This window comes from Schistocerca americana, chromosome 9, assembly GCF_021461395.2.
Source record: "Schistocerca americana isolate TAMUIC-IGC-003095 chromosome 9, iqSchAmer2.1, whole genome shotgun sequence".
NCBI lineage: Eukaryota > Metazoa > Arthropoda > Insecta > Orthoptera > Acrididae > Schistocerca > Schistocerca americana.
The window spans coordinates 39,349,480-39,371,528 of NC_060127.1; the positions used below are offsets into that span (position 1 = coordinate 39,349,480).

A 22,049-nucleotide genomic window follows, 5' to 3' on the forward strand; every position below is an offset into this window, starting at 1 on the left:
TTTTAAAGATGGTGAAACTTGATTATATTTTGGATTATAGTAAAAACAAGAATAGTGTGGGCCACAGCAAGCCAGCTAATTGGGTGCTACTATTTCGAGAGTACACAAAGAAAGTTGCGGAAGAAAGTTTTTTCTCCACCTTATCATTGTTATGTTTGTAAATTTGTATGCTTCATATAAAATTCGAGACCTATTGATAAACATCTTATTGAGTTCATTTCCAGATTTGGCAGAGGCTTTGGTGAACAAGGTGGGCTGGTTGAGTCAACTTTCATTGAAAACAGTTCACCTGTAACAGTGCTGATTTTCTGGAAGAAATTTTAAATGGTACTCTGAGAGACCCTCTGCCAATATCTAATGTTTACACATTATTGTTGTAGAAAATTGTAGCATGCACGGTCAACACTGTTTACCGAAGTAGGCCCACACGTGAATGGCACATTTTCATCACACACAGTTTCATTTCCACTCTTCGCTTTCTTTCAGCATCTCTGCCATCTTCATCACCACCCTCAACAACTTCATCCTTTTATTCACTGGGATATGAGAAATAATGAATAATATTACTATTCATTTTGATTGCAAAACTCTAGTAGAATTCCACACTTTATTTTAATCTCTTCAATACTGAATACAGACTTGAATAAACAATAATGGGACATCACTGTTAACAGTGAAACCAAGTCTTCTCAAAATGTATTTTAAAATCTGACAACATGAGACTATTATTTCTGTTGCTTTTAATATTTCACGTCATGCAATTTCAATATAATGCAGGTCATTGTTCTAGTCATGTTTCAAAAAGGATATGAACATACCATTTATAAATACCCGAGATGTAGATGAAATCTGGTGTCATTACCTGCGTTTGGTAATAGTGCCATTGATGTGTGGTTTTTCTGCCTTTTAATATAAATAAAATGTAGATTCTTTTCAAAAAGTTAAAGGGGATGTGTCCCCGAGAGTACCCCCGGAAATTTGGCATTACCTGTAAATAGACTCGGATATTTTCCTAAGTTGACACCAGCTTCAGAAAAGTCAGAATAATTTCGGACGAGATGTAAGATAGTACAGAAAGAAGCAAGGCAATATCTGGCAAAGTGTCAAGGAGAGATACCAGGTGCTGTTGTGAAGAATGTGATGTAGGACTTTGTTTTCCAGAATGCTTCAAATTTTTTTCACAATAAAGCAAATGTAACTAAGTAATTTCCAGTAGAGGAAACCATATTTTCAAACAGTTTTAATTTTAGTACCAACAAATTCTTATCTTTTCTCCATTAGGGAAATTAAGACAAAAAGTGAAAAAACACATTTCATTTAAATATAAAAAAATTGTCTATAATAGAGGGAAACATTCCATGTGGGAAAAATATATCTAAAAACACAGATGATGTGACTTACCGAACGAAAGTGCTGGTAGGTCGATAGACACACTAACAAACACAAACATACACATGAAATTCAAGCTTTCGCAACAAATTGTTGCCTCATCAGGAAAGAGGGAAGGAGAGGGAAAGACGAAAGGATGTGGGTTTTAAGGGAGAGGGTAAGGAGTCATTCCAATCCCGGGAGCGGAAAGACTTACCTTAGGGATTCCGCACGTCCAGGGCCTCGCTGCGATGGAGCACTTCCTTTCACGCCGATCACCTGCCACCCTACCAAAAACCTCTTTCCTCATTACCTTAGCCAGCTTCATCCTGACCCACAACTTCTTCACTTTCGAAGGCCAGACATACCAACAATTAAAGGGAATAGCCATGGGCACCAGGATGGCCCCCTCGTACGCCAACCTATTCATGGGTCGCTTAGAGGAAGCCTTCTTGGTTACCCAGGCCTGCCAACCCAAAGTTTGGTACAGATTTATTGATGACATCTTCATGATCTGGACTCACAGTGAAGAAGAACTCCAGAATTTCCTCTCCAACCTCAACTCCTTTGGTTCTATCAGATTCACCCGGTCCTACTCCAAATCCCATGCCACTTTCCTTGACGTTGACCTCCACCTGTCCAATGGCCAGCTTCACACGTCCGTCCACATCAAACCCACCAACAAGCAACAGTACCTCCATTATGACAGCTGCCACCCATTCCACATCAAACGGTCCCTTCCCTACAGCCTAGGTCTTTGTGGCAAACGAATCTGCTCCAGTCCGGAATCCCTGAACCATTACACCAACAACCTGAAAACAGCTTTCGCATCCCGCAACTACCCTCCCGAGCTGGTACAGAAGCAAATAACCAGAGCCACTTCCTCATCTCCTCAAACCCAGAACCTCCCACAGATGAACCCCAAAAGTGCCACACTTGTGACAGGATACTTTCCGGGACTGGATCAGACTCTGAATGTGGCTCTCCAGCAGGGATACGACTTCCTCAAATCCTGCCCTGAAATGAGATCCATCCTCATGAAATCCTCCCCTCTCCACTAAGAGTGTCTTTCCGCTGTCCACCTAACCTTCGTAACCTGTTAGTTCATCCCTATGAAATCCCCAAACCACCTTCCCTACCCTCTGGCTCCTACCCTTGTAACCACCCCCGGTGTAAAACCTGTCCCATGCACCCTCCCACCACCACCTACTCCAGTCCTGTAACCCGGAAGGTGTACACGATCAAAGGCAGAGCCACGTATGAAAGCACCCGCGTGATTTACCAACTGACCTGCCTACACTGTGATGCATTCTATGTGGGAATGACCAGCAACAAACTGTACATTCGCATGAATGGACACAGGCAGACAGTGTTTGTTGGTAATGAGGATCACCCTGTGGCTAAACATGCCTTGGTGCACGGCCAGCACATCTTGGCACAGTGTTACACCATCCGGGTTATCTGGATACTTCCCACTAACACCAACCTGTCAGAACTCCGGAGATGGGAACTTGCCCTTCAGTATATCCTCTCTTCTCGTTACCCGCCAGGCCTCAATCTCTGCTAATTTCAATTTGCCGCTGCTCATACCTCACCTGGCTTTCAACAACATCTTTGCCTCTGTACTTCTGCCTCGACTGACATCTCTGCCCAAACTCTTTGCCTTTACAAATGTCTGCTTGTGTCTGTGTCGAACTCGCGCGCGCGTGCGCGTGTGTATACCTGTCCTTTTTTCCCCCTAAGGTAAGTCTTTCTGCTCCCGGGATTGGAATGACTCCTTACCCTCTCCCTTAAAACCCACATCCTTTCGTCTTTCCCTCTCCTTCCCTCTTTCCTGATGAGGCAACAGTTTGTTGCGAAAGCTTGAATTTCATGTGTATGTTTGTGTATCTATCGACCTGCCAGCACTTTCGTTCGGTAAGTCACATCATATGTGTTTTTAGATATATATAAAAAAATTGTCTTTAATATAAATGTATTCTTTGCAGCATTTCACAGGAAAAAGATCCATTAAAAAAAAAAATGATTAAAACTGATCTAAGTTCTGTGCAGTAGGACCTGCTACACAAAATTCAGAAAAACTGTGAAAATAAGCAGTATCAACCAGACCTCAAAGTGTTACTGTGTTGAAGCAGGTTGTCCATCATACGCTCAACACTTGATGTAGTGTTACGCATTTCAAATGTCATAACTTTGTACTCTTAGACCTGATTCTATAAAGCATTTAACTTTAGATTAAGACAGAAAATAACGTCAAATCAAGCTCAACCCAGAAATCTGTGTTGTATAAACGTTATCTAGAACTATACCGCCGTGATGTAGGATCATATTTGACTGGTAAAAATTCACAGTTTAAAGTCGGGTTCAACTGTAAACGCCAATTTACAGTATAGTTACATTACAAAACAGTGCTTTGTTTTTAGAAAACAGCAATTGAAATGAATAATAATTAGCTATTAACACAGAGTATAGTAAGTAAATTCACTGAAGGGCCAAAGAAACTGGCATGGGTATGCGTATTCAAATACAGAGATATGCAAACAGGCAGAATAAGGCGCTGTGGTCGGCAGTGCCTACATAACACAACAAGTGTCTGGTTCTGTTGTTAGATCAATTACTGCTGCTACAATGTCAGGTTATTAATATTTGTTGTGAGTTTGAATGCGGTGTTATAGCTTGCGCACGAGCGATGGGACACAGCATCTCCGAGGTAGTGATGAAGTGGAGATTTTTCCGTACGACAATTTCACAAGTGTATGTTGAATATCAGGAATCCGATAAAATATCAAATCTCCGTCATGTGCTGTGGCCAGAAAAAAATCCTGCAAGAACGGGGCTGACGATGACTGAAGAGAATTGCTCAATGTGACAGAAGTGCAATCTTTCCGCAAATTGCTACAGATTTCAATGCTGGGCCATTAAGTAGCATCAGCATGTCAACAGTTCAACAAAACATTATTGATATGGGCTTTTGGAGCTGAAGGCCCACTTGTGTACACTTGATGACTGCGTGACACAAAGCTTTACGCCCCGCCTGGACCCGTCAACACTGACATTGGTTTGTTGATGACTGGAAACATGTTGCCTGGTCAGATGAGTCTCATTTCAAATTGTATCAAGCAGATGGACGTGTGTGGGTATGAATACAACCTCATGAATCCATGGACCCGGCATGACAGCGGGGGACTGTTCACACTGGTGGAGGCTCTGTAATTGTGTGGGACATGTGCAGTTGGAGTGACATGGAATCCCTGATATGTCAACGACTCTTAACAGGTAACACGTACGTAACCATCTTGTCTGATCACATGCATCCATTCGTGTCCATTGTTCATTCTGATGGACTTGGGCAATTCCAGCAGGGCAGTGCGACATCCCACATGTCCAGAATTGCTACAGAGTGGCTTCAGGAACACTCTTCTGAGTTTAAACACTTCTGCTGACTGCCAAACTCCCCGGACATGAACATCATTGAGCATATCTGGGATGCCTCGCAACATGCTGTTCGGGAGAGATCTTCATCCCCAGTATACTCTTACAGATTTATGGACAGCCCTGCAGGATTCATGGTGTCAATTCCCTCCTTCACTACTTCAGACATTAGTCGAGTCCATGCCACGTTGTGTTGCGGCACTTCTGCATGCTCGCAAGGTCCTACACGATATGATGTTGGTGTACCAGTTTCTTTGGGTCTTCAGTGTATGTAAATGTGCCACTTCCACACTGCTGATGATATATATATATATAGATGAGGTGACTTACCGAACAAAAACGCTGGCAGGTCGATAGACACACAAACAAACACAAACATTGGAATGTTTCCTTCCATTATATATATATATATATATATATATATATATATATATATATATATATATATAAAAAAATAGAGGGAAACATTCCACGTGGGAAAAATTATATGTAAAAACAAAGATGAGGTGACTTACCGAACGAAAGCGCTGGCAGGTCGATAGACACACAAACATACACACAAAATTCAAGCTTTCGCAACAAACTGTTGCCTCATCAGGAAAGAGGGAAGGAGAGGGAAAGACGAAAGGATGTGGGTTTTAAGGGAGAGGGTAAGGAGTCATTCCAATCCCGGGAGCGGAAAGACTTACCTTAGGGGGAAAAAAGGACGGGTATACACTCGCGCACACACACACACACACACACACACATTATTGGCTATGTTGTAATGAGTGCAGACATTAATTGAGCTCATAACAATTCTTAGGAGACGACTTTTAATGTGTGTCATTAGTTGAATGGCGTTTTATAGACACCTAAGTGTCATAGTAAGGAAGGAATATTCAAAATATTTGCAGTGAACAGGTAAGTATGTGGATATTCAGAGGAGCCAACAATGATTTAACATCTCTTACAAATGTGCTCTCCCATTTTGAGTAGCAGTAACCAACAATTTGTTTTAAATTCTTAACTACCAAACACGTGCTTAAACTGATATGAGAACTGCACACACATTTATGAATATGACATAGGCAAGCATCAGTAGCTCATTTGGTAACATAATATTTATCAAGGAGTGTTTCTGAAAATGAATCGATGGCTCAGTGGTTCCGTTTTAGCATCTAGTGCAGAAGATCTGAGGTTCAAACCCAACTCAATTCTCTCTCTCTTTCTCTCTCTCTCTCTCTCTCTCTCTTAAATACTATTTTTTCTACAGATCATAAAGGAAATTATAACACCACTACATTTTGAAATCATACCGTAATTTCCATTTTTTGAGCACTCTGGGCGAGTGTAATGGGCAGCATTCTAGGTACAGGAACCTTAAGTGATGCGAATTACATTGTTTACTTTCATTTACTTTACAGATACCCGAGTATTCTGACGAGTCTACTGAATGTGGCTACGATGAGATCCAACAAGCTCCCCACGTATTCCGTGAAAGAGCAGACCTATTCTTGGAGTTAAATGAGAAATCGTGTAAGCTGAGGTTTCTCTTGGACAAAAATATTGTGCAGCAGTTAGAACTGAGGGTGAGAGAGTATTTGCTGAAATCAACCAAAAGAAACCAGCCACTGAGTCCAATGTGCATGCTGCTATGCATTTAGACTTCATGCTATCGTAAGCTTTTAGATGGTGGTTTGTTCTATGTTTAGTATAGCTGTAGCAACTGCTTGCAGAGGTGTGCACAAGGTATTGGTCTACATTGCCTCAGTGAAGAAAGAATTCATCAAAATGTGAACTAATGAAAATAATATGAGAAAAACACAGCATGATTTTTATGAAAAGGCGTAATTTTCTGGTGCTTTTATCCCCATCATGTCTCCTGGTGGTGGAAGTGCAGAGATATTTTGGAATCGATACGGGTGGTTTTCGTTAAATGTGCTAGTGGCCTCAGATACTGTGATGCGATGTTTCAATATTGTTGCTGGATGGCCAGGATCTGCCTTCACCAGCAATATTTTTAGAAAAGTGTGTGTACATGTGCTGAGACGGAAACAGGAGAAAATCCAGAAGGCGTACTTCTAGGAGACAGTTACTGTCAGTGTTGCAGGTATCTGTTGATGCCGGTACTTTGTGGAGAAATGGCAGCTGAGCCAACTTGTAATCGAGCCCACAAGAAAACCAGATCAGCAGTTGAAAGAATGTTTGGAGTGTCAAAGTAAGATTTCCCTGTTTACGTTTAGGGCTTAGACTATGAGTAAATCGTGTGGCAGTTATTATCATTGCAACATTTTTGTTGCACAATTTAACTGTCAGTGCTTCAGATGAGGAGCCTGAGATGACAGTGTATTTGTTGGGAGAAAAGTGTACAAAGAGATTCCAGTACCTACAGAAAATTAAGCTAGCAGGGGTCACAGTGCAGTGAGGGCAGCATTTATGAACCATGTATTTTTGTAAAAAGATAAGAAAATCAAAATAAATTTGCAAATTATCAGTTTGAAAGCCAGATATTCTTTTAGTTTTATTTCTCTTTTTCCTGGTTGTATAACACTGTATCAGAAAAAGAACGTCGCAAACAATATTACAAACTACATTTCACACAACAAATTCAGCTCAAAACATTAATCCGAGTGTATTAAAATGTATGCAAAGCACCGCTTATGACTTCAGGATGAAAATCTGATCTCTTGTGAACCTTGGATGAAGGGTATCAGATGGATGACATATTCCTTGACTTCTGGAAAGCGTTTGGCTCGGTGCCCCACTGCAGACTCCTAACTAAGGTATGAGCATATGGGATTGGTTCCCAAATATGTGAGTGGCTCGAGGACTTCTTAAGTAATAGAACCCAGTAGTTGTCCTCAATGGTGAGTGTTCATTGGAGGTGAGGGTATCATCTGGAGTGCCCCAGGGAAGTGTGGTAGGTCCGCTGTTGTTTTCTATCTACATAAATGATCTTTTGGATAGGGTGGATAGCAATGTGCGGCTGTTTGCTGATGCTGCTGTGGTGTACGGGAAGGTGTCGTCGTTGAGTGACTGTAGGAGGATACAAAATGACTTGGACAGGATTTGTGATTGGTGTAAAGAATGGCAGCTAACTCTAAATATAGATAAATGTAAATTATTGCAGATGAATAGGAAAAAGAATCCTGTAATGTTTGAATACTCCATTAGTAGTGTAGCGCTTGACACCGTCACGTTGATTACATATTTGGGCGTAACATTGCAGAGCGATATGAAGTGGGACAAACATATAATGGCAGTTGTGGGGAAGGTGAATAGTCGTCTTCGGTTCATTGGTAGAATTTTGGGACGATGTGGTTCATCTGTAAAGGAGATTGCTTATAAAACAATAATACGACCTATTCTTGAGTACTGCTCAAGCGTTTGGCATCCTTATCAGGTCGAATTGAGGGAGGACATAGAAGCAGTTCAGAGGCGGGCTTCTCGATTTGTTACTGGTAGGTTTGATCATCATGCAAGTGTTACGGAAATGCTTCAGGAACTCGGGTGGGAGTCTCTGGAGGAAAGGAGGCATTCTTTTTGTGAATCACTACTGAGAAAATTTAGAAAACCAGCATTTGAGGCTGACTGCAGTACAATTTTACTGCCGCCAACTTATATTTCACGGAAAGACCACAAAGGTAAGATAAGAGAGATTAGGGCTCGTACAGAGGCATATAGGCAGTCATTTTTCCCTCGTTCTGTTTGGAAGTGGAACAGGGAGAGAAGATGCTAGTTGTGGTACGAGGTACCCTCCGCCACGCACCGTATGGTGGATTGCGGAGTGTGTATGTTGATGTAGATGTCTATGAAGCAATTCCAGTGCCACCAGAAATTGAAGCTAACAGGGGCCACAAAGCAATGATTCCAAACTTATTCACAATATATTTACAAAAAAAAACAGAAAATTGAGATGAATTTACAAACTGTCAGTTTCGAAGCCTTTCATTTCATTTCTTTTAGATACAGTTCTATAATTTCTTTATCTACTTTCAGTGTCTCCATTCTTATTTCAGGTTCCACAAGCAGCGCTGTACTTTGATTTTACATTCGTGATTGGGGGCATTCTAATCTTTTATAAAATCAGTATGTCACATCGAGAACTTTTTTTTGATGCGATTATGAAACTATAATGGGATCCTGGCCTACATGTTGCATCTACCTGTAATTAAACATTATTTTTTTGCTCAAAATACGCAATGTTGTGCTGTCATAGTTAAGTTAGTGCATTATTTTAGTACATTATCATTCTTACCAGTTCAGTTTAAACATTGACTCTTTCGTTTTCATTTGCGTTGTTGTGGTCAGTGAGAACAATATTTTCATTTGCGTTGTTGTGGTCAGTGAGAACAATATTTTCATTTGAAGATATAGTCGTCTCCCAATTTACTAATGTGAAAGAACTGCAACCTTCAGTGTTATCTGAATGTGTATCAGAACAAGAATGTAACAAATAATATTACAAAATACCTTGTATGCAGAAAATTCACTTGAGAAATATTCATGTGAGCATATTAAGATGTTTACAAGCCACAGCATACAACCTCAGGCCTAAACTCTGCACTGTCATCATGCAAGTGTTGAGGGTTGGCTCATGCAAGTGTGCTAGATTCAGACTGTCAGGTATTTGCAAAATAAAATTAAAAAAAGGTTGGATACTTTTCTGAGAGACCTTGTATATGTATAATCTTGACATGGTTTTGTATGCTGTTTTGGAAAATACTATTTCATCTGCCTGGATCATTTGAAAATGGGTTCATCAATCAATCATCAATCAAATGAAAAGTGTATCTTGGAACTTTGGCTGTTTCTATTATGAATTGCTTGTGATTGTCCAAATTTTTGAAGTCATTCAGCCTGGAATTCATCCGAGCTATTGAGCTCTTCTTTGTTGTTTTCGAATCTCTGCCTGGCTTTCCCAACTGAGCAAAAGTACCAATTTAGCAAACAAAACATGTCATCCTGCCTGTTGTATTTGATTGCTCAGTCGAATCCTTTCAGCAGTTCATAGGGTCCTGACCAGTATCTCTGGAAAGCACTGATGGATGCCTGATGTGCAGCTGACTTACTGCAGTTTTGCAGTCCATGGGTCTCCTGAATATATGGACCTCAAGAACAATGTACTGTTTGTATTCTGATTCCTGCCTGTGCAGATGATGTTTATGGCATGTAGTAATTTCATGGAAACGTCTTTTTAGCTATCAAGACATTTCCGTGGACTTACTACAAGCCAAGTCTAGATAGTCGCACACCTTACAAAAGGAAGACTTCATCAATCAAGTGGAAGATTACATTCATGATACCTCATTTGAGCCACAGTGATACAGATGTTTTGGAGTACCTGGCATCTCCACCAGACAATATCATGTTGTAACTGGGATCAAAAGCAGTGTCATCAGTGAAGTATAACAGTGAAGTATAACACATAGCACTGAAAGCACGTTTATTATGGACACCGATATATAGACAGAGCAGAACTTGTAGAAGGAGAGTGCAGCTGTGTTAAAAAACATCAAATAATCCAAAATATGTATACCAAAACAAATTGAGAAACTTCTAGAAATACTAAATGATAAATAAATTTGAGTGTGCAGATATGAATCGGTGACTCACAGCATGCTAGCTAGCCAAGCTGACTGTTATTCCACTTTGCATGTGCCACAGCTTGCTGCAGTATTCAGTTCACCTTTCAGCATACCCTTCTTTGCTTAATTCTAGCTTGCCACCTGAGCTCTTAATATTTGTACATATGCTGCTCTTTTTTTCAAAGGTCTCTCCAGTTTTCCTGTATATGATGTCTAGATTTTTACTAGCCATGCATTCTTTACAACCGTGCATTTGTTCTGTAACTATTCTTGCTTTGACACATATCAAATAGTGTTTAACAACTGCTAAGTAGATACACTGAGCTGACAAAATTCATGTGATATCTTCTAATATCATGTCACACCACCTCTTCCCCAGTGCAGTTCAACAACTCAGCATGGTGTGAAGTCAACAAGTTGTTGAAAGTCCCCTGCAGAAATATTCAGCCTTATTGCGTTGGGAACATGAAGTCCATGAATAGTTGCAAATGGGCTCCAAGTAGTGGGAAATAATCATTTCCAGTCTATAGTCGGTTCCATTGGACCAGAGGACCCAGTCCATTTCATGGAAACACAGCCTATACTATTATGATGCCACCACCAGATAGCACAGTGCCTTGTTGAACTTGGGTCCATGGCTTCATGGGGTTTGTGCCACACTCAAACCTTACCATCAGCTCTTACCAGCTGCAATGGGGCTCATCTGACCAGGCCACAGTTTTCCAGTCGTCTAGGGTCCAATCGATGTGGTCATGAGCCCAGGTGAGGCACTGCAGGTGATGCTGTGCTGTTAGCAAAGCCACTTATGTCGATCATCTGCTGCCATACCCATGAACGCCAAATTTCGCTGCATTGTCCTAACGGATGCATCTGTTGTACATCCCACTTTGATTTCTGCGCTTATTTCACACAGTGTTACTTTTCTGTGAGAACTGACAACTCTACGAAGTACTGCTGCTCTCAGTTGTTAAGTGAAGGCCGTCAGCTACTGCGGTTTCTGTGGTGATAGGAATGCCTGGAATATGGTATTCTCAGCACACTTTTGACACTGTTCATCTTGGAATATTGAATTCCCTAATGTTTTCTGAAATGGAATGTTCCATGCGTCTAGCTCCAACTACTCATTCTTGGTCCAAAGTCTGTTAATTTCCGTTGTGTGGCCATAACGACTTCGGAAACCTTATTGCATGAAACACACTGGACTTGCATTGGGAAGGACAATGGTTCAAATCTGTATCCAGCAATCCAGATTTAGGTTTTCTGTGATTTCCCTGAATCACTCCACGAAAATGCCGGGATGGTTCTCAGAAAGGGCACGGCCGATTTCCTGCCCGATCCTTGACACAGTCCGAGCTAATGCTCCATCTCTGATGACCTCAATGTCGGCATTAAACACCATCGTCCATCCTTTCTTTCATGTGAATCACCTGAGCACGAATTACAGTTCCGCCAAAGCATTGCCCTTTTATATGTCGTGTACATGATACTATCGCCATCTGTATATATGTGTATTGCTGTCCTGTGACTTTTGTCACCTCGGTGTATAATGTTCTACTATCCTACCTTTTTTTTACTCTCTGATGCTACAATAGAATTGTGATCACTGCTGTAGCCCTTCCTTTGTGTTAGCTGTATTGTAAAGTTCACTAACTGATAAAAGATATTGCCTTTACACGTCCTGATGACTCGGCATCATATGGTTTTGCCATTAAATGTATGCATTACGACTGAAGGTGAATTAAAAGTGCTAAGCCCATTTAATATTATTGACAATTTAAAAGATTATTAAAAAGGTGCTTGCAATTTATTTCTTTTATTGTTTTTGTACAATAATAAACTTCTTTACATACCTTTTTTGCATTAATTGTTGTTTCTCTACTTGTTTTAGAATTTCAGCAAGTGATGTACGACCCATCAGATACCTCTCATTTACAGCAGCAGTTGCTGAAAATGGCACAGGAAATGGCCCCGAACCTCGTCAGCCTCAGTCTGGCAGGAAACAACCTGTTGTCGCTGAAGCATCTCGCCGGTCTCTTTGTCAAAAACAGCAAATGGAAGTCAATAAAAGTAATTGATGTGACTGACAACAAGGCAAGTGTGTACAGAGTTTTAGTAGTTTTTAATGTGGTATTGAAATATCATGGTTGGAATACAAAGTAATGGAAAGAGTAAACACACACCATTTAGCTGTGACAGTAAACACACACCATTTAGTTGTGACATTGTGCCATCGGCAGCCACATGTACAAGATTGGAAACATCATGCTAACGTCCTTCAGAACTGAAACACATACACAGAATGACATTTTACCAGCGTGGCAGTCAGACTGGGGAAGAGGGAGAATAAGGTTTAACATTCCATCCTTAGAGACTAAACAGAAGCTGCGACTGGGGCTTCTAGCTAAGGATTTGGATTTCTAGGTAACCTGAATGATATTTGTGCATTAAAATATATATGTCAGTATGGCAGTACAAAATTTAAAATATTACGAAGAATTTAAAAAATTTTCCACATCTATTTAAAAAATGACAACCAAGTAACTTTTACGCTCAGGTGATGAAAGTCATGGGATAGCAATATGCACATATACAGATGGCATTAGTATCTCATACACGAGGTACTGCATTGGAGAAGATGTCATTTGTACTTGGGCATTTCGTGTGAAAAGGTTCCCTACGTGATTATGGCCACACGACAGGAATTTACAGACTTGGAACGCAGAATCGTAGTTGGAGCTAGATGTGTGGGAAATAGTTAGGGAATTCAACAGCAAGATCTGCAGTTTCCAAAGAGTGCCAAGATTACCAAATCTCAGGCAGTACCTCTCACCACGAACAACCCAGTGGCTGACAGCCGAGAGCAATGGCATTTCCATAGAGTTTTCAACGCCAACAGGCAAGCGACACTGCATGAAATAACTGCAGAAATCAATGTAGGACGCGTGAAGAGCGTGTCCATTAGTACAGTGCGGCAAAATGTGGCATTAGTGAGCTACGGCAGCAGACGATTGACATGCGTGCCTTTGCTGACAGCACGACATCACCTGCAGTGCCTCTCCTGGGTTTGTGACCATATTGGTGGGACCTTAGGTGACTAGAAAACCGTGGCCCAGTCAGGTAAGTCCTAATTTCAGTCGATAAGTGTTGACGGTAGGGTTCAAGTGAGGTGCAGATCGAGTGAAGCAGTGGACTCAATTTGTCGACAAGGCACTGTATGAGCTGGTGTGGCTCCATAATAGTGGGGGCCTGTGTTTACATTAAATGGACTGGGTCCTCTGGTCTAATTGATTCAATCATTCAGTCATTCCTGGGCTTCACATTCCCAAACAACAATGGAACTTTAAGAACGACAATGTACAATATCACCGCGCCACGTTGTTCGCGTTTCATTTCAAGAATATTCTGGACAATTTGAGTGAATGATTAGGCCACCCAGATCACCCAGCATGAATACTACTGAACATTTGTGAGACATTGTTACATTCCATTCTGGATTTTCCATTGTTTGAACATTTATGAGACATAGTCGAGTCGTCAGTTTTTGCAAAAAAATCCTGCACCAGCATCAGTTGCACAATTGTGGACGGCTATAGAGGCAGTATGGCTCATTATTTCTGCAGGGGCTTCCAACAACTTGTTGAGCCCACGCCATGTCGAGTTGCTGCACTACACTGGACAAACGAGGTCTGACATGATATTAGGAGGTGTTTCATGACGTTTATCACCTCAGTATAATGTCCAGTGATGTTTTTCAGACTGGTAGTAGCTGGTCTTTAAGGCTGTTACTGGAAATGCTGGTTTACTGCATGTAACAAATGTGTGGTGTTTGTGGCTTCTATGAGGTTTGCAACTAGGTGAGCCTAAGGGAGTTGTACTAATAACTACATGATATTCATGTTGCACTGCGTAAATGAAATAGGAATCAAAAGAGTGGCTGAACCTTCACTCTGTTTCTGTATCTCTCTGTTATGATTTGATGCACCATTAATTGACATTTAGCATAAATGTTTTGATAGTAATGAAGATACTTTTGTAGTTTCTGGAATTAGTAATTCTATCCACTGTAGTAAACTTAAGCTAAGTCTGGAAATGTCTCTCGAGAGTGCAATAGAGCTGGCCCATTCACCAATTTGTTTGTGTGAGCCGGCTCGCACTCAAGCCACGGTGGTGAGCATTGGGCCGGCTCGTGGCGACGTATGGTGGGGAGAGGAGCAGTGTGGGCTGAGGTGTAAGGGGGAGGATGGGTTCGGAACATGACGCTTTGCAATGAGTCCTATGGCCAATAATGTCACTTTATATGGAGAGGAGACGTATCCCTTCACAGTAGTTCACTTATGTGTTTTGTGGTAAATTTATTCTGTAAGACAGTTGTATTAATGAGAAATGACAATTAAATGCAAACACCTCTTCTCATATTTTGATGAAGCAGAGAACACAGGGCAGCTAAGTACGAAACGTGATATTTCTTACAACTGAAGCAGCCTCACAAAGAATGCCATTTTAGGACAGAACGTATATTTCATTACAGTTTGATTTAAATGTTAAACACAGGATGTCTCCTGTTCATATTTTGGTTTTCTCTAAACTGTCAGTGTTTGATACCACTGTCTTAGCGCTGCAAATTCAGAGACGAGCTTCTGAGTTGAAGCCTGTCAGTGCAGATAGATTTCATTCTCTTCAGTGCAGCACAAGGTTGCTCACATAAGTATGCAGACTTGTAAATTTATGTTGAAGAAAATACTTATGAAACTCTGCAAGCTTAATTTTGTTATGAAACCACACATCTGTTACACTATAGGTCTGTAAGTCCTAACTGTAGGTAAGTTTCTACATGACCAATGCAAACTGAAAATCAGCAGAACTGAGCAATGCTTTATCAGTCTGAAAAACACTATGGTAACTTACTCGATCTGCAGGTTCATTTGTCAAGTGTTCCTCTTGAAAATCAACCTATATTTTCATAATGAATACGTTGATAAAAATTATTCAAATGGTTATTTCTGTGCTCCCACCAAAAAAAGTAAATGAATAAATAAAATAAAATTAAAAATTAAAAAAAGTAAAAAAAATTAAAAACCTACTTTAGCCACATTGCTTAATAGTACTTCCTTTAATTTTTGCACCTCTTCTTCTTGCTGTTTGCCTTCCAAGTGTCATAACTTCTTGCACAGAAAGTATTATAATATCACTCTAAATTAAATTTTTCATTGTTTTCCGAGCTTGGAAGCACTTTAAGAAACCATTGTATATGATAAGAATACAGGCATCCTGCATTGGCGTGCTGTAAATTGACGCCACTGTGTCTGATCTTCACTTTGAAGTTCCTAACCCAACCATCGTGCTACGTTTCATCGATTTAAAAAGAGTTACTCTCCACTTTAATCTTGCGGTGTGAGAATATACACTCATATCTTAGTCTATACGGCGTCTAACTGTGGTCATTCTGCTGGAGGCAATAGACTGTTTGTCCTTCTGCTGGACTATGTAATGACGCCTGACTGTCCTGTTTTACTTCAAGTGCTCACTCGCCATGTGGCAAGCGACTGTGGGCAATCTTGTTCACCTAGCCGCATCCTGAACAGGACTGCAGTAGAGTATGATAACATAAAGTGTCACCATTTAGCGAGAGTTTTACAAAGGATTAGGTGAAATAAGAGCACAAAATATGTCTTGTTACTTTCAGTTGCTAACTAACAGATTCATCAGTTGCTAACAGTGTTTACTCGATAAAGTGCATTACACTAGACTCTTGCTAGACCAGCTATTCCTTGCACATATGGGTGCAGGATTGGTGGAAGTGCCAGATTATTGTGTGTGTCTTAAATTTAGTGTAAATATGTGTGGATTACACTTTATTGAATCTGATATCTTTACTTGATAAAGGATAGAATTTCATTTTGTTACATGCCATAGTTACTGTGCTGCATCAAATTAAGTAAAACATTGCACAAAATTTTAAAGAGTTTGCAGAGGTAAGAACACATTGTGTAAACTTCTACTTCTACATCTACATCCATACTCCGTAAGCCACCTGATGGTGTGTGGCGGAGGGTAGGGTACCTTGAGTACCTCTAGCGGTTCTCCCTTCTATTCCAGTCTCGTATTGTTTGTGGAAAGAAAGATTTTCGGTATGCCTCTGTGTGGGCTCTAATCACTCTGATTTTATCCTCACGGTCTCTTCGCGAGATATACGTAGGAGGGAGCAATATACTGCTTGGCTCCTCGGTGAAGGTATGTTCTCAAAACTTCAACAAAACCCCGTACCGAGCTACTGAGCGTCTCTCACGCAGAGTCTTCCACTGGAGTTTATCTGTCATCTCCGTAACGCTTTCGTGATTACTAAATGATCCAGTAACGAAGCACGCTGCTCTCTGTTGGATCTTTTCTATCTCTTCTATCAACCCTATCTGGTACGGATCCCATACTGCTGAGCAGTATTCAAGCAGTGGGCGAACAAGTGTACTGTAACGTATTTCCTTTGGATTCTTCCAATGAATCTCAGTCTGGCATTTGCTTTACCGACAATTAATTTTATATGGTCATTCCATTTTAAATCACTCGTAATGCCTACTCCCAGATAATTTATGGAATTAACTGCTTCCAGTTGCTGACCAGCTATATTGTAGCTAAATGATAAAGGATCTTTCTTTCTGTGTATTCGCAGCACATTACACTTGTCTACATTGAGATTCAATTGCCATTCCCTGCACCATGCGTCAATTTGTTGCAGATCCTCCTGCATTTCAGTACAATTTTCCATCGTTACAACCTCTCGATGTACTACAGCATCAACATCAAAAAGCCTCAGTGAACTTCTGATGTTATCCACAAGGTCATTTATATATATAGTGAATAGCAACGGTCCCACGACACTCCCATGCGGCACACCTGAAATCACTCTTACTTCGGAAGACTTCTCTCCATTGAGAATGACGTGCTGCGTTCTGTTATCTAGGAACTCTTCAATCCAATCACACAATTGGTCTGATAGTCCATATGCTCTTACTTTGTTCATTAAACAACTGTGGGGAACTGTATCAAATATGTTCATTAAACAACTGTGGGGAACTGTATCAAATGCCTTGCGGAAGTCAAGAAACACGGCATCTACCTGGGAACCCGTGTCTATGGCCCTCTGAGTCTCGTGGACGAATAGCGCGAGCTGGGTTTCACACGATTGTCATTTTCGAAACCCACGTTGATTCCTTGTGTATGGTTAATTTTAGCTCATACATTATAGTGAATGAAACGTGGGTAACATATGAAATATTATTTAAAATTGAGAGCAGAATGATATCTCATTTTGTTCTTGAGTTATTGGGTTTTATGTCTGAAGGACAGTCAGGTGCCACACACTCACTCACATCTTGCAGATAGCAAACATGGCGTCATAACAATCATCGTATCTCATAATCGATTCAAGAAATCGAAACAAGATTTTGTTGCAAATGATAGCATGCAATGAGGCATACACGTTTTACAATAAATACTTAAAACTTTTTTGTTCACGGACATAATGAACTAAATCGTCCACAGCAATAAGCGGTCAGTGGCTCAGGATGCACTCAGACGTCCATCCACAACACCTGGGGAATGGTGTAGCAGGACATGTACACTTGCCCACATAAGTGAAAGGGTTAACTGACCCATTTAAGTGAAAATGTACCTCGTCACTTGTAAGCACTATTTAGTGCATTTGAGTCATCTTCAAACCTTTGTGTTGGAGGTCACTGTCATCATCACTATTTCATACAGTTGGAATTTTGAATCCAAGTATAACATTTTTCTCATAGCCTTTAGGCTAATCTGATAACTAGTTGCAAATCACATTTGACAGAAAGGAAACAAAGAGTTATTGTAAGAGCAAATGCAAACAGTTACTTCTTGGACTAGAAGAACATTTGCCAAGGAGTCGCTCAAGGATTGGTACTGGGTCTGTATCTGTGCCTGTTGTATCCGTTTTTATCTAATGACAATCACAGAAGTATATATATATAAAAAAGTGTATTGCAGCTACTTTGTGTCTGTTATTGGGTCTGAGAAATTAAGCCAGAAACATTAGATTTCTGTTTCTTCAAACGAAAAACCATCAGAAATATAACCCAACAGAGAGTCATATCTCCTACTATTCAAAAAATTTTTAAGATTTTAACCAGTATGCCTCTATACATTGATGAACTTTTGATTTTCATCTAGAATAACACCTGTATACTGGTAAGCTACCATTGCTACCACAATACTAGCACTCATCGCAAAAAAAATTTCAAACTGCGGACACACAGATTAAAGCTTCACGCTCAGACACCATTACATCCAAGACTCAAGATTTGTAATAAACTAAAAGGTGGGAATATGTTTACCGTGAAGGTTGGCTCACTGAAATTATGCCTGTACAGCCTTTTAGTGGAGAAGTGGTACAATCCCACTGAAGAATTTATGGAAGACTAATTGGCAGTTTGAAAACAAGACAAAAAAATACATTTCTATATACATTTAAAAATAGTATTGCGTCTGTTGTAGCATGGTAAGTCTGTAAAAATATTTCAACTTTTCAATGTAAGAAAATTAAGTAAGTTATGTTTTATTGCTTCAGTAGCTTGTTATTGTAAAACTAATTAGAATCATAACTGTTACTGCAGTAATGCCTGCAAACTAACATCATGTGTTTCATTCTTTTGCATTTACTTTTTTGACTCTCTGTTGGGTTATATTTCTTTTTCAACTTGACTCATCTCCTGTATAACAAATCAAACAATTTTAATGTTGTGCTGTTTGAGGCTTTCCTGGCGCTGCATCTGCTTGATAGGTTCCTGGGAATTACGCCGGATAATATTGTAGAAACCGCACAATATTTCAGCGAGACAACTGCCTGCCATCTTCAGGTGCACCTTCAGTAGCACCTGAAGATGGCGGGCAGTTGTCTCACTGAAATATTGTACGGTTTCTACAATATTATCTGGCGTAATTCCCGGGAACCTATCAAGCAATTTTAATGTTGTTCATTTTGAGACAGATAAATTATACGCGACTGGCCATTAAAATTGCTACACCAAGAAGAAATGCAGATGATAAACGGGTATTCATTGGACAAATATACAGGGTGATTCAAAAAGAATACCACAACTTTAGGAATTTAAAACTCTGCAACGACAAAAGGCAGAGCTAAGCACTATCTGTCGGTGAATTAAGGGAGCTATAAAGTTTCATTTAGTTGTACATTTGTTCGCTTGAGGCGCTGTTGACTAGGCGTCAGCGTCAGTTGATGCTAAGATGGCGACCGCTCAACAGAAATCTTTTGTGTTATTGAGTACGGCAGAAGTGAATCGACGACAGTTGTTCAGCGTGCATTTCGAACGAAGTATGGTGTTAAACCTCCTGATTGGTGGTGTATTAAACGTTGGTATAAACAGTTTACGGAGAATGGGTGTTTGTGCAAAGGGAAAAGTTCTGGACGGCCGAGAACGAGTGATGAAAATGTAGCACGCATCCAGCAAGCATTTGTTTGCAGCCCAGGAAAATTGACTCGCAGAGGTAGCAGAGAGCTGCAAATTCCACAATCAACCACATTGGAACTTATCTGTCCGTAACTACCTGAACGTCAACTACCCGAGGCGATGGATCGGCCGCCAGGCAGCCCGTGACAGAGCACTTCATCACTGGCCTCCAAGAAGCCCTGATCTTACCCCCTGCGATTTTTTCTTATGGGGGTATGTTAAGGATATGGTGTTTCGGCCACCTCTCCCAGCCACCATTGATGATTTGAGGCGAGAAATAACAGCGGCTATCCAAACTGTTACGCCTGATATGCTACAGAGAGAGTGGAACGAGTTGGAGTATCGGGTTGATATTGCTCGAGTGTCTGGAGGGGGCCATATTGAACATCTCTGTACTTGTTTTTGAGTGAAAAAAACCTTTTTAAATACTCTTTGTAATGATGTCTAACAGAAGGTTATATTATGTTTCTTTCATTAAATACACATTTTTAAAGTTGTGGTATTCTTTTTGAATCACCCTGTATTATACTAGAACTGACATGTGATTACATTTTCACGCAATTTGGGTGCATAGATCCTGAGAAATCAGTACCCAGAACAACCACCTCTGGCTGTTATAATGGCCTTGATACGCCTGGGCATTGAGTCAAACAGAGATTGGATGGCGTGTACAGGTACAGCTGCCCATGCAACTTCAACATGATACCACAGTTCATCAAGAGTAGTGACTGGCGTATTGTGACGAGCCAGTTGCTCAGCCACCATTGACCAGACGTTTTCAGTTGGTGAGAGATCTGGAGAATGTGCTGGCCAGGGCAGCAGTCGAACATTTTCTCTATCCAGAAAGGCCCGTACAGGACCTGTAACATGTGGTCCTGCATTATCCTTCTGAAATGTAGGGTTTCGCAGGGATCGAATGAAGGGTAGAGCCATGGGTCGTAACACATCTGAAATGTAACGTCCACTGTTCAAAGTGCCGTCAATGCGAACAAGAGGTGACCGAGACTTGTAACCAATGGCACCCCATACCATCACGCTGGGTGATACGCCAGTATGGCGATGATGAATACATGCTTTCAATGTGCATTCACCACGATGTCGCCAAACACGGATGCGACCATCATGATGCTGTAAACAGAACCTGGATTCATCCAAAAAATTGACGTTTTGCCATTCGTGCACCCAGGTTCGTCGTTGAGAACACCATCGCAGGTGCTTCTGTCTGTGGTGCAGCATCAAGGGTAACCGCAGCCATGGTCTCAGAGCTGATAGTCCATGCTGTTGCAAACATCGTCGAACTGTTCGTGCAGATGGTTGTTGTCCTGCAAATGTCCCCATTTGTTGACTCAGGGATCGAGACGTGGCTGCACGATCCGTTACAGCCATGCGGATATGATGCCTGTCATCTCGACTGCTAGTGATACGAGGCCGCTGGTATCCAGCACTGTGTTCCGTATTACCCTCCTGAACCCACCGATTCCATATTCTGCTAACAGTCATTGGATCTCGACCAGCGTGAGCAGCAATGTCGCGATACGATAAACTGCAATCGCGATAGGCTACAATCCGACCTTTATCAAAGTTGGAAACGTGATGGTACACATTTCTCCTCCTTACACGAGGCATCATAACAACGTTTCACCAGGCAACGCCATTCAACTGCTGTTTGTGTATGAGAAATCGGGTTGAAACTTTCATCATGTCAGCACATTGTAGGTGTCGCCACTGGCGCCAACCTTGTGTGAATGCTCTGAAAAGCTAATCATTTGCAAATCACAGCATCTTCTTCATATCGGTTAAATTTCGCATCTGTATCACGTCATCTTCGTGGTGTAGCAATTTTAATGGCCAGTAGTGTATTTACATGTTGATGTGTGGATCATCTTAGACTCATGATTACCATTACCTCTCTGACAGCTGTCATGTTTTCAGATGTCCTCACATTTTTATTTCCACCTAACAGCTTCTTATTAATAACAATGTTTCCTTTTATTCCGGAAACTGTCATCCATTGTAACATCGTTTTGTGAAGAAATATCTGCCTCGCTGCAGCGACAGGTGCGGCATTTAGCACTGAGATACACAAACACACAGTGCTCTGTTGTCTGATGTTCCACTGCTACTAAAACGGCACACAGCTCCGATGTTGACATACATGCTCTTTCCTGATCAACAGTGAATTCCA

The 22,049-nt window shown here is 40.9% G+C and overlaps 1 protein-coding gene across 1 annotated transcript in view; it reads left to right on the plus strand.

The window, feature by feature from the left end:
- The window catches only part of LOC124551100 (nuclear RNA export factor 1-like), a 137,933-nt gene that overhangs the window by 53,297 nt on the left and 62,587 nt on the right, over positions 1–22,049 (plus strand). Inside the window, exon 9 of the mRNA XM_047126029.1 lies at positions 12,259–12,461. Within this exon, the coding sequence (XP_046981985.1) occupies positions 12,259–12,461 (203 nt within the window). The remainder of the gene's footprint in view (positions 1–12,258; positions 12,462–22,049) is intronic.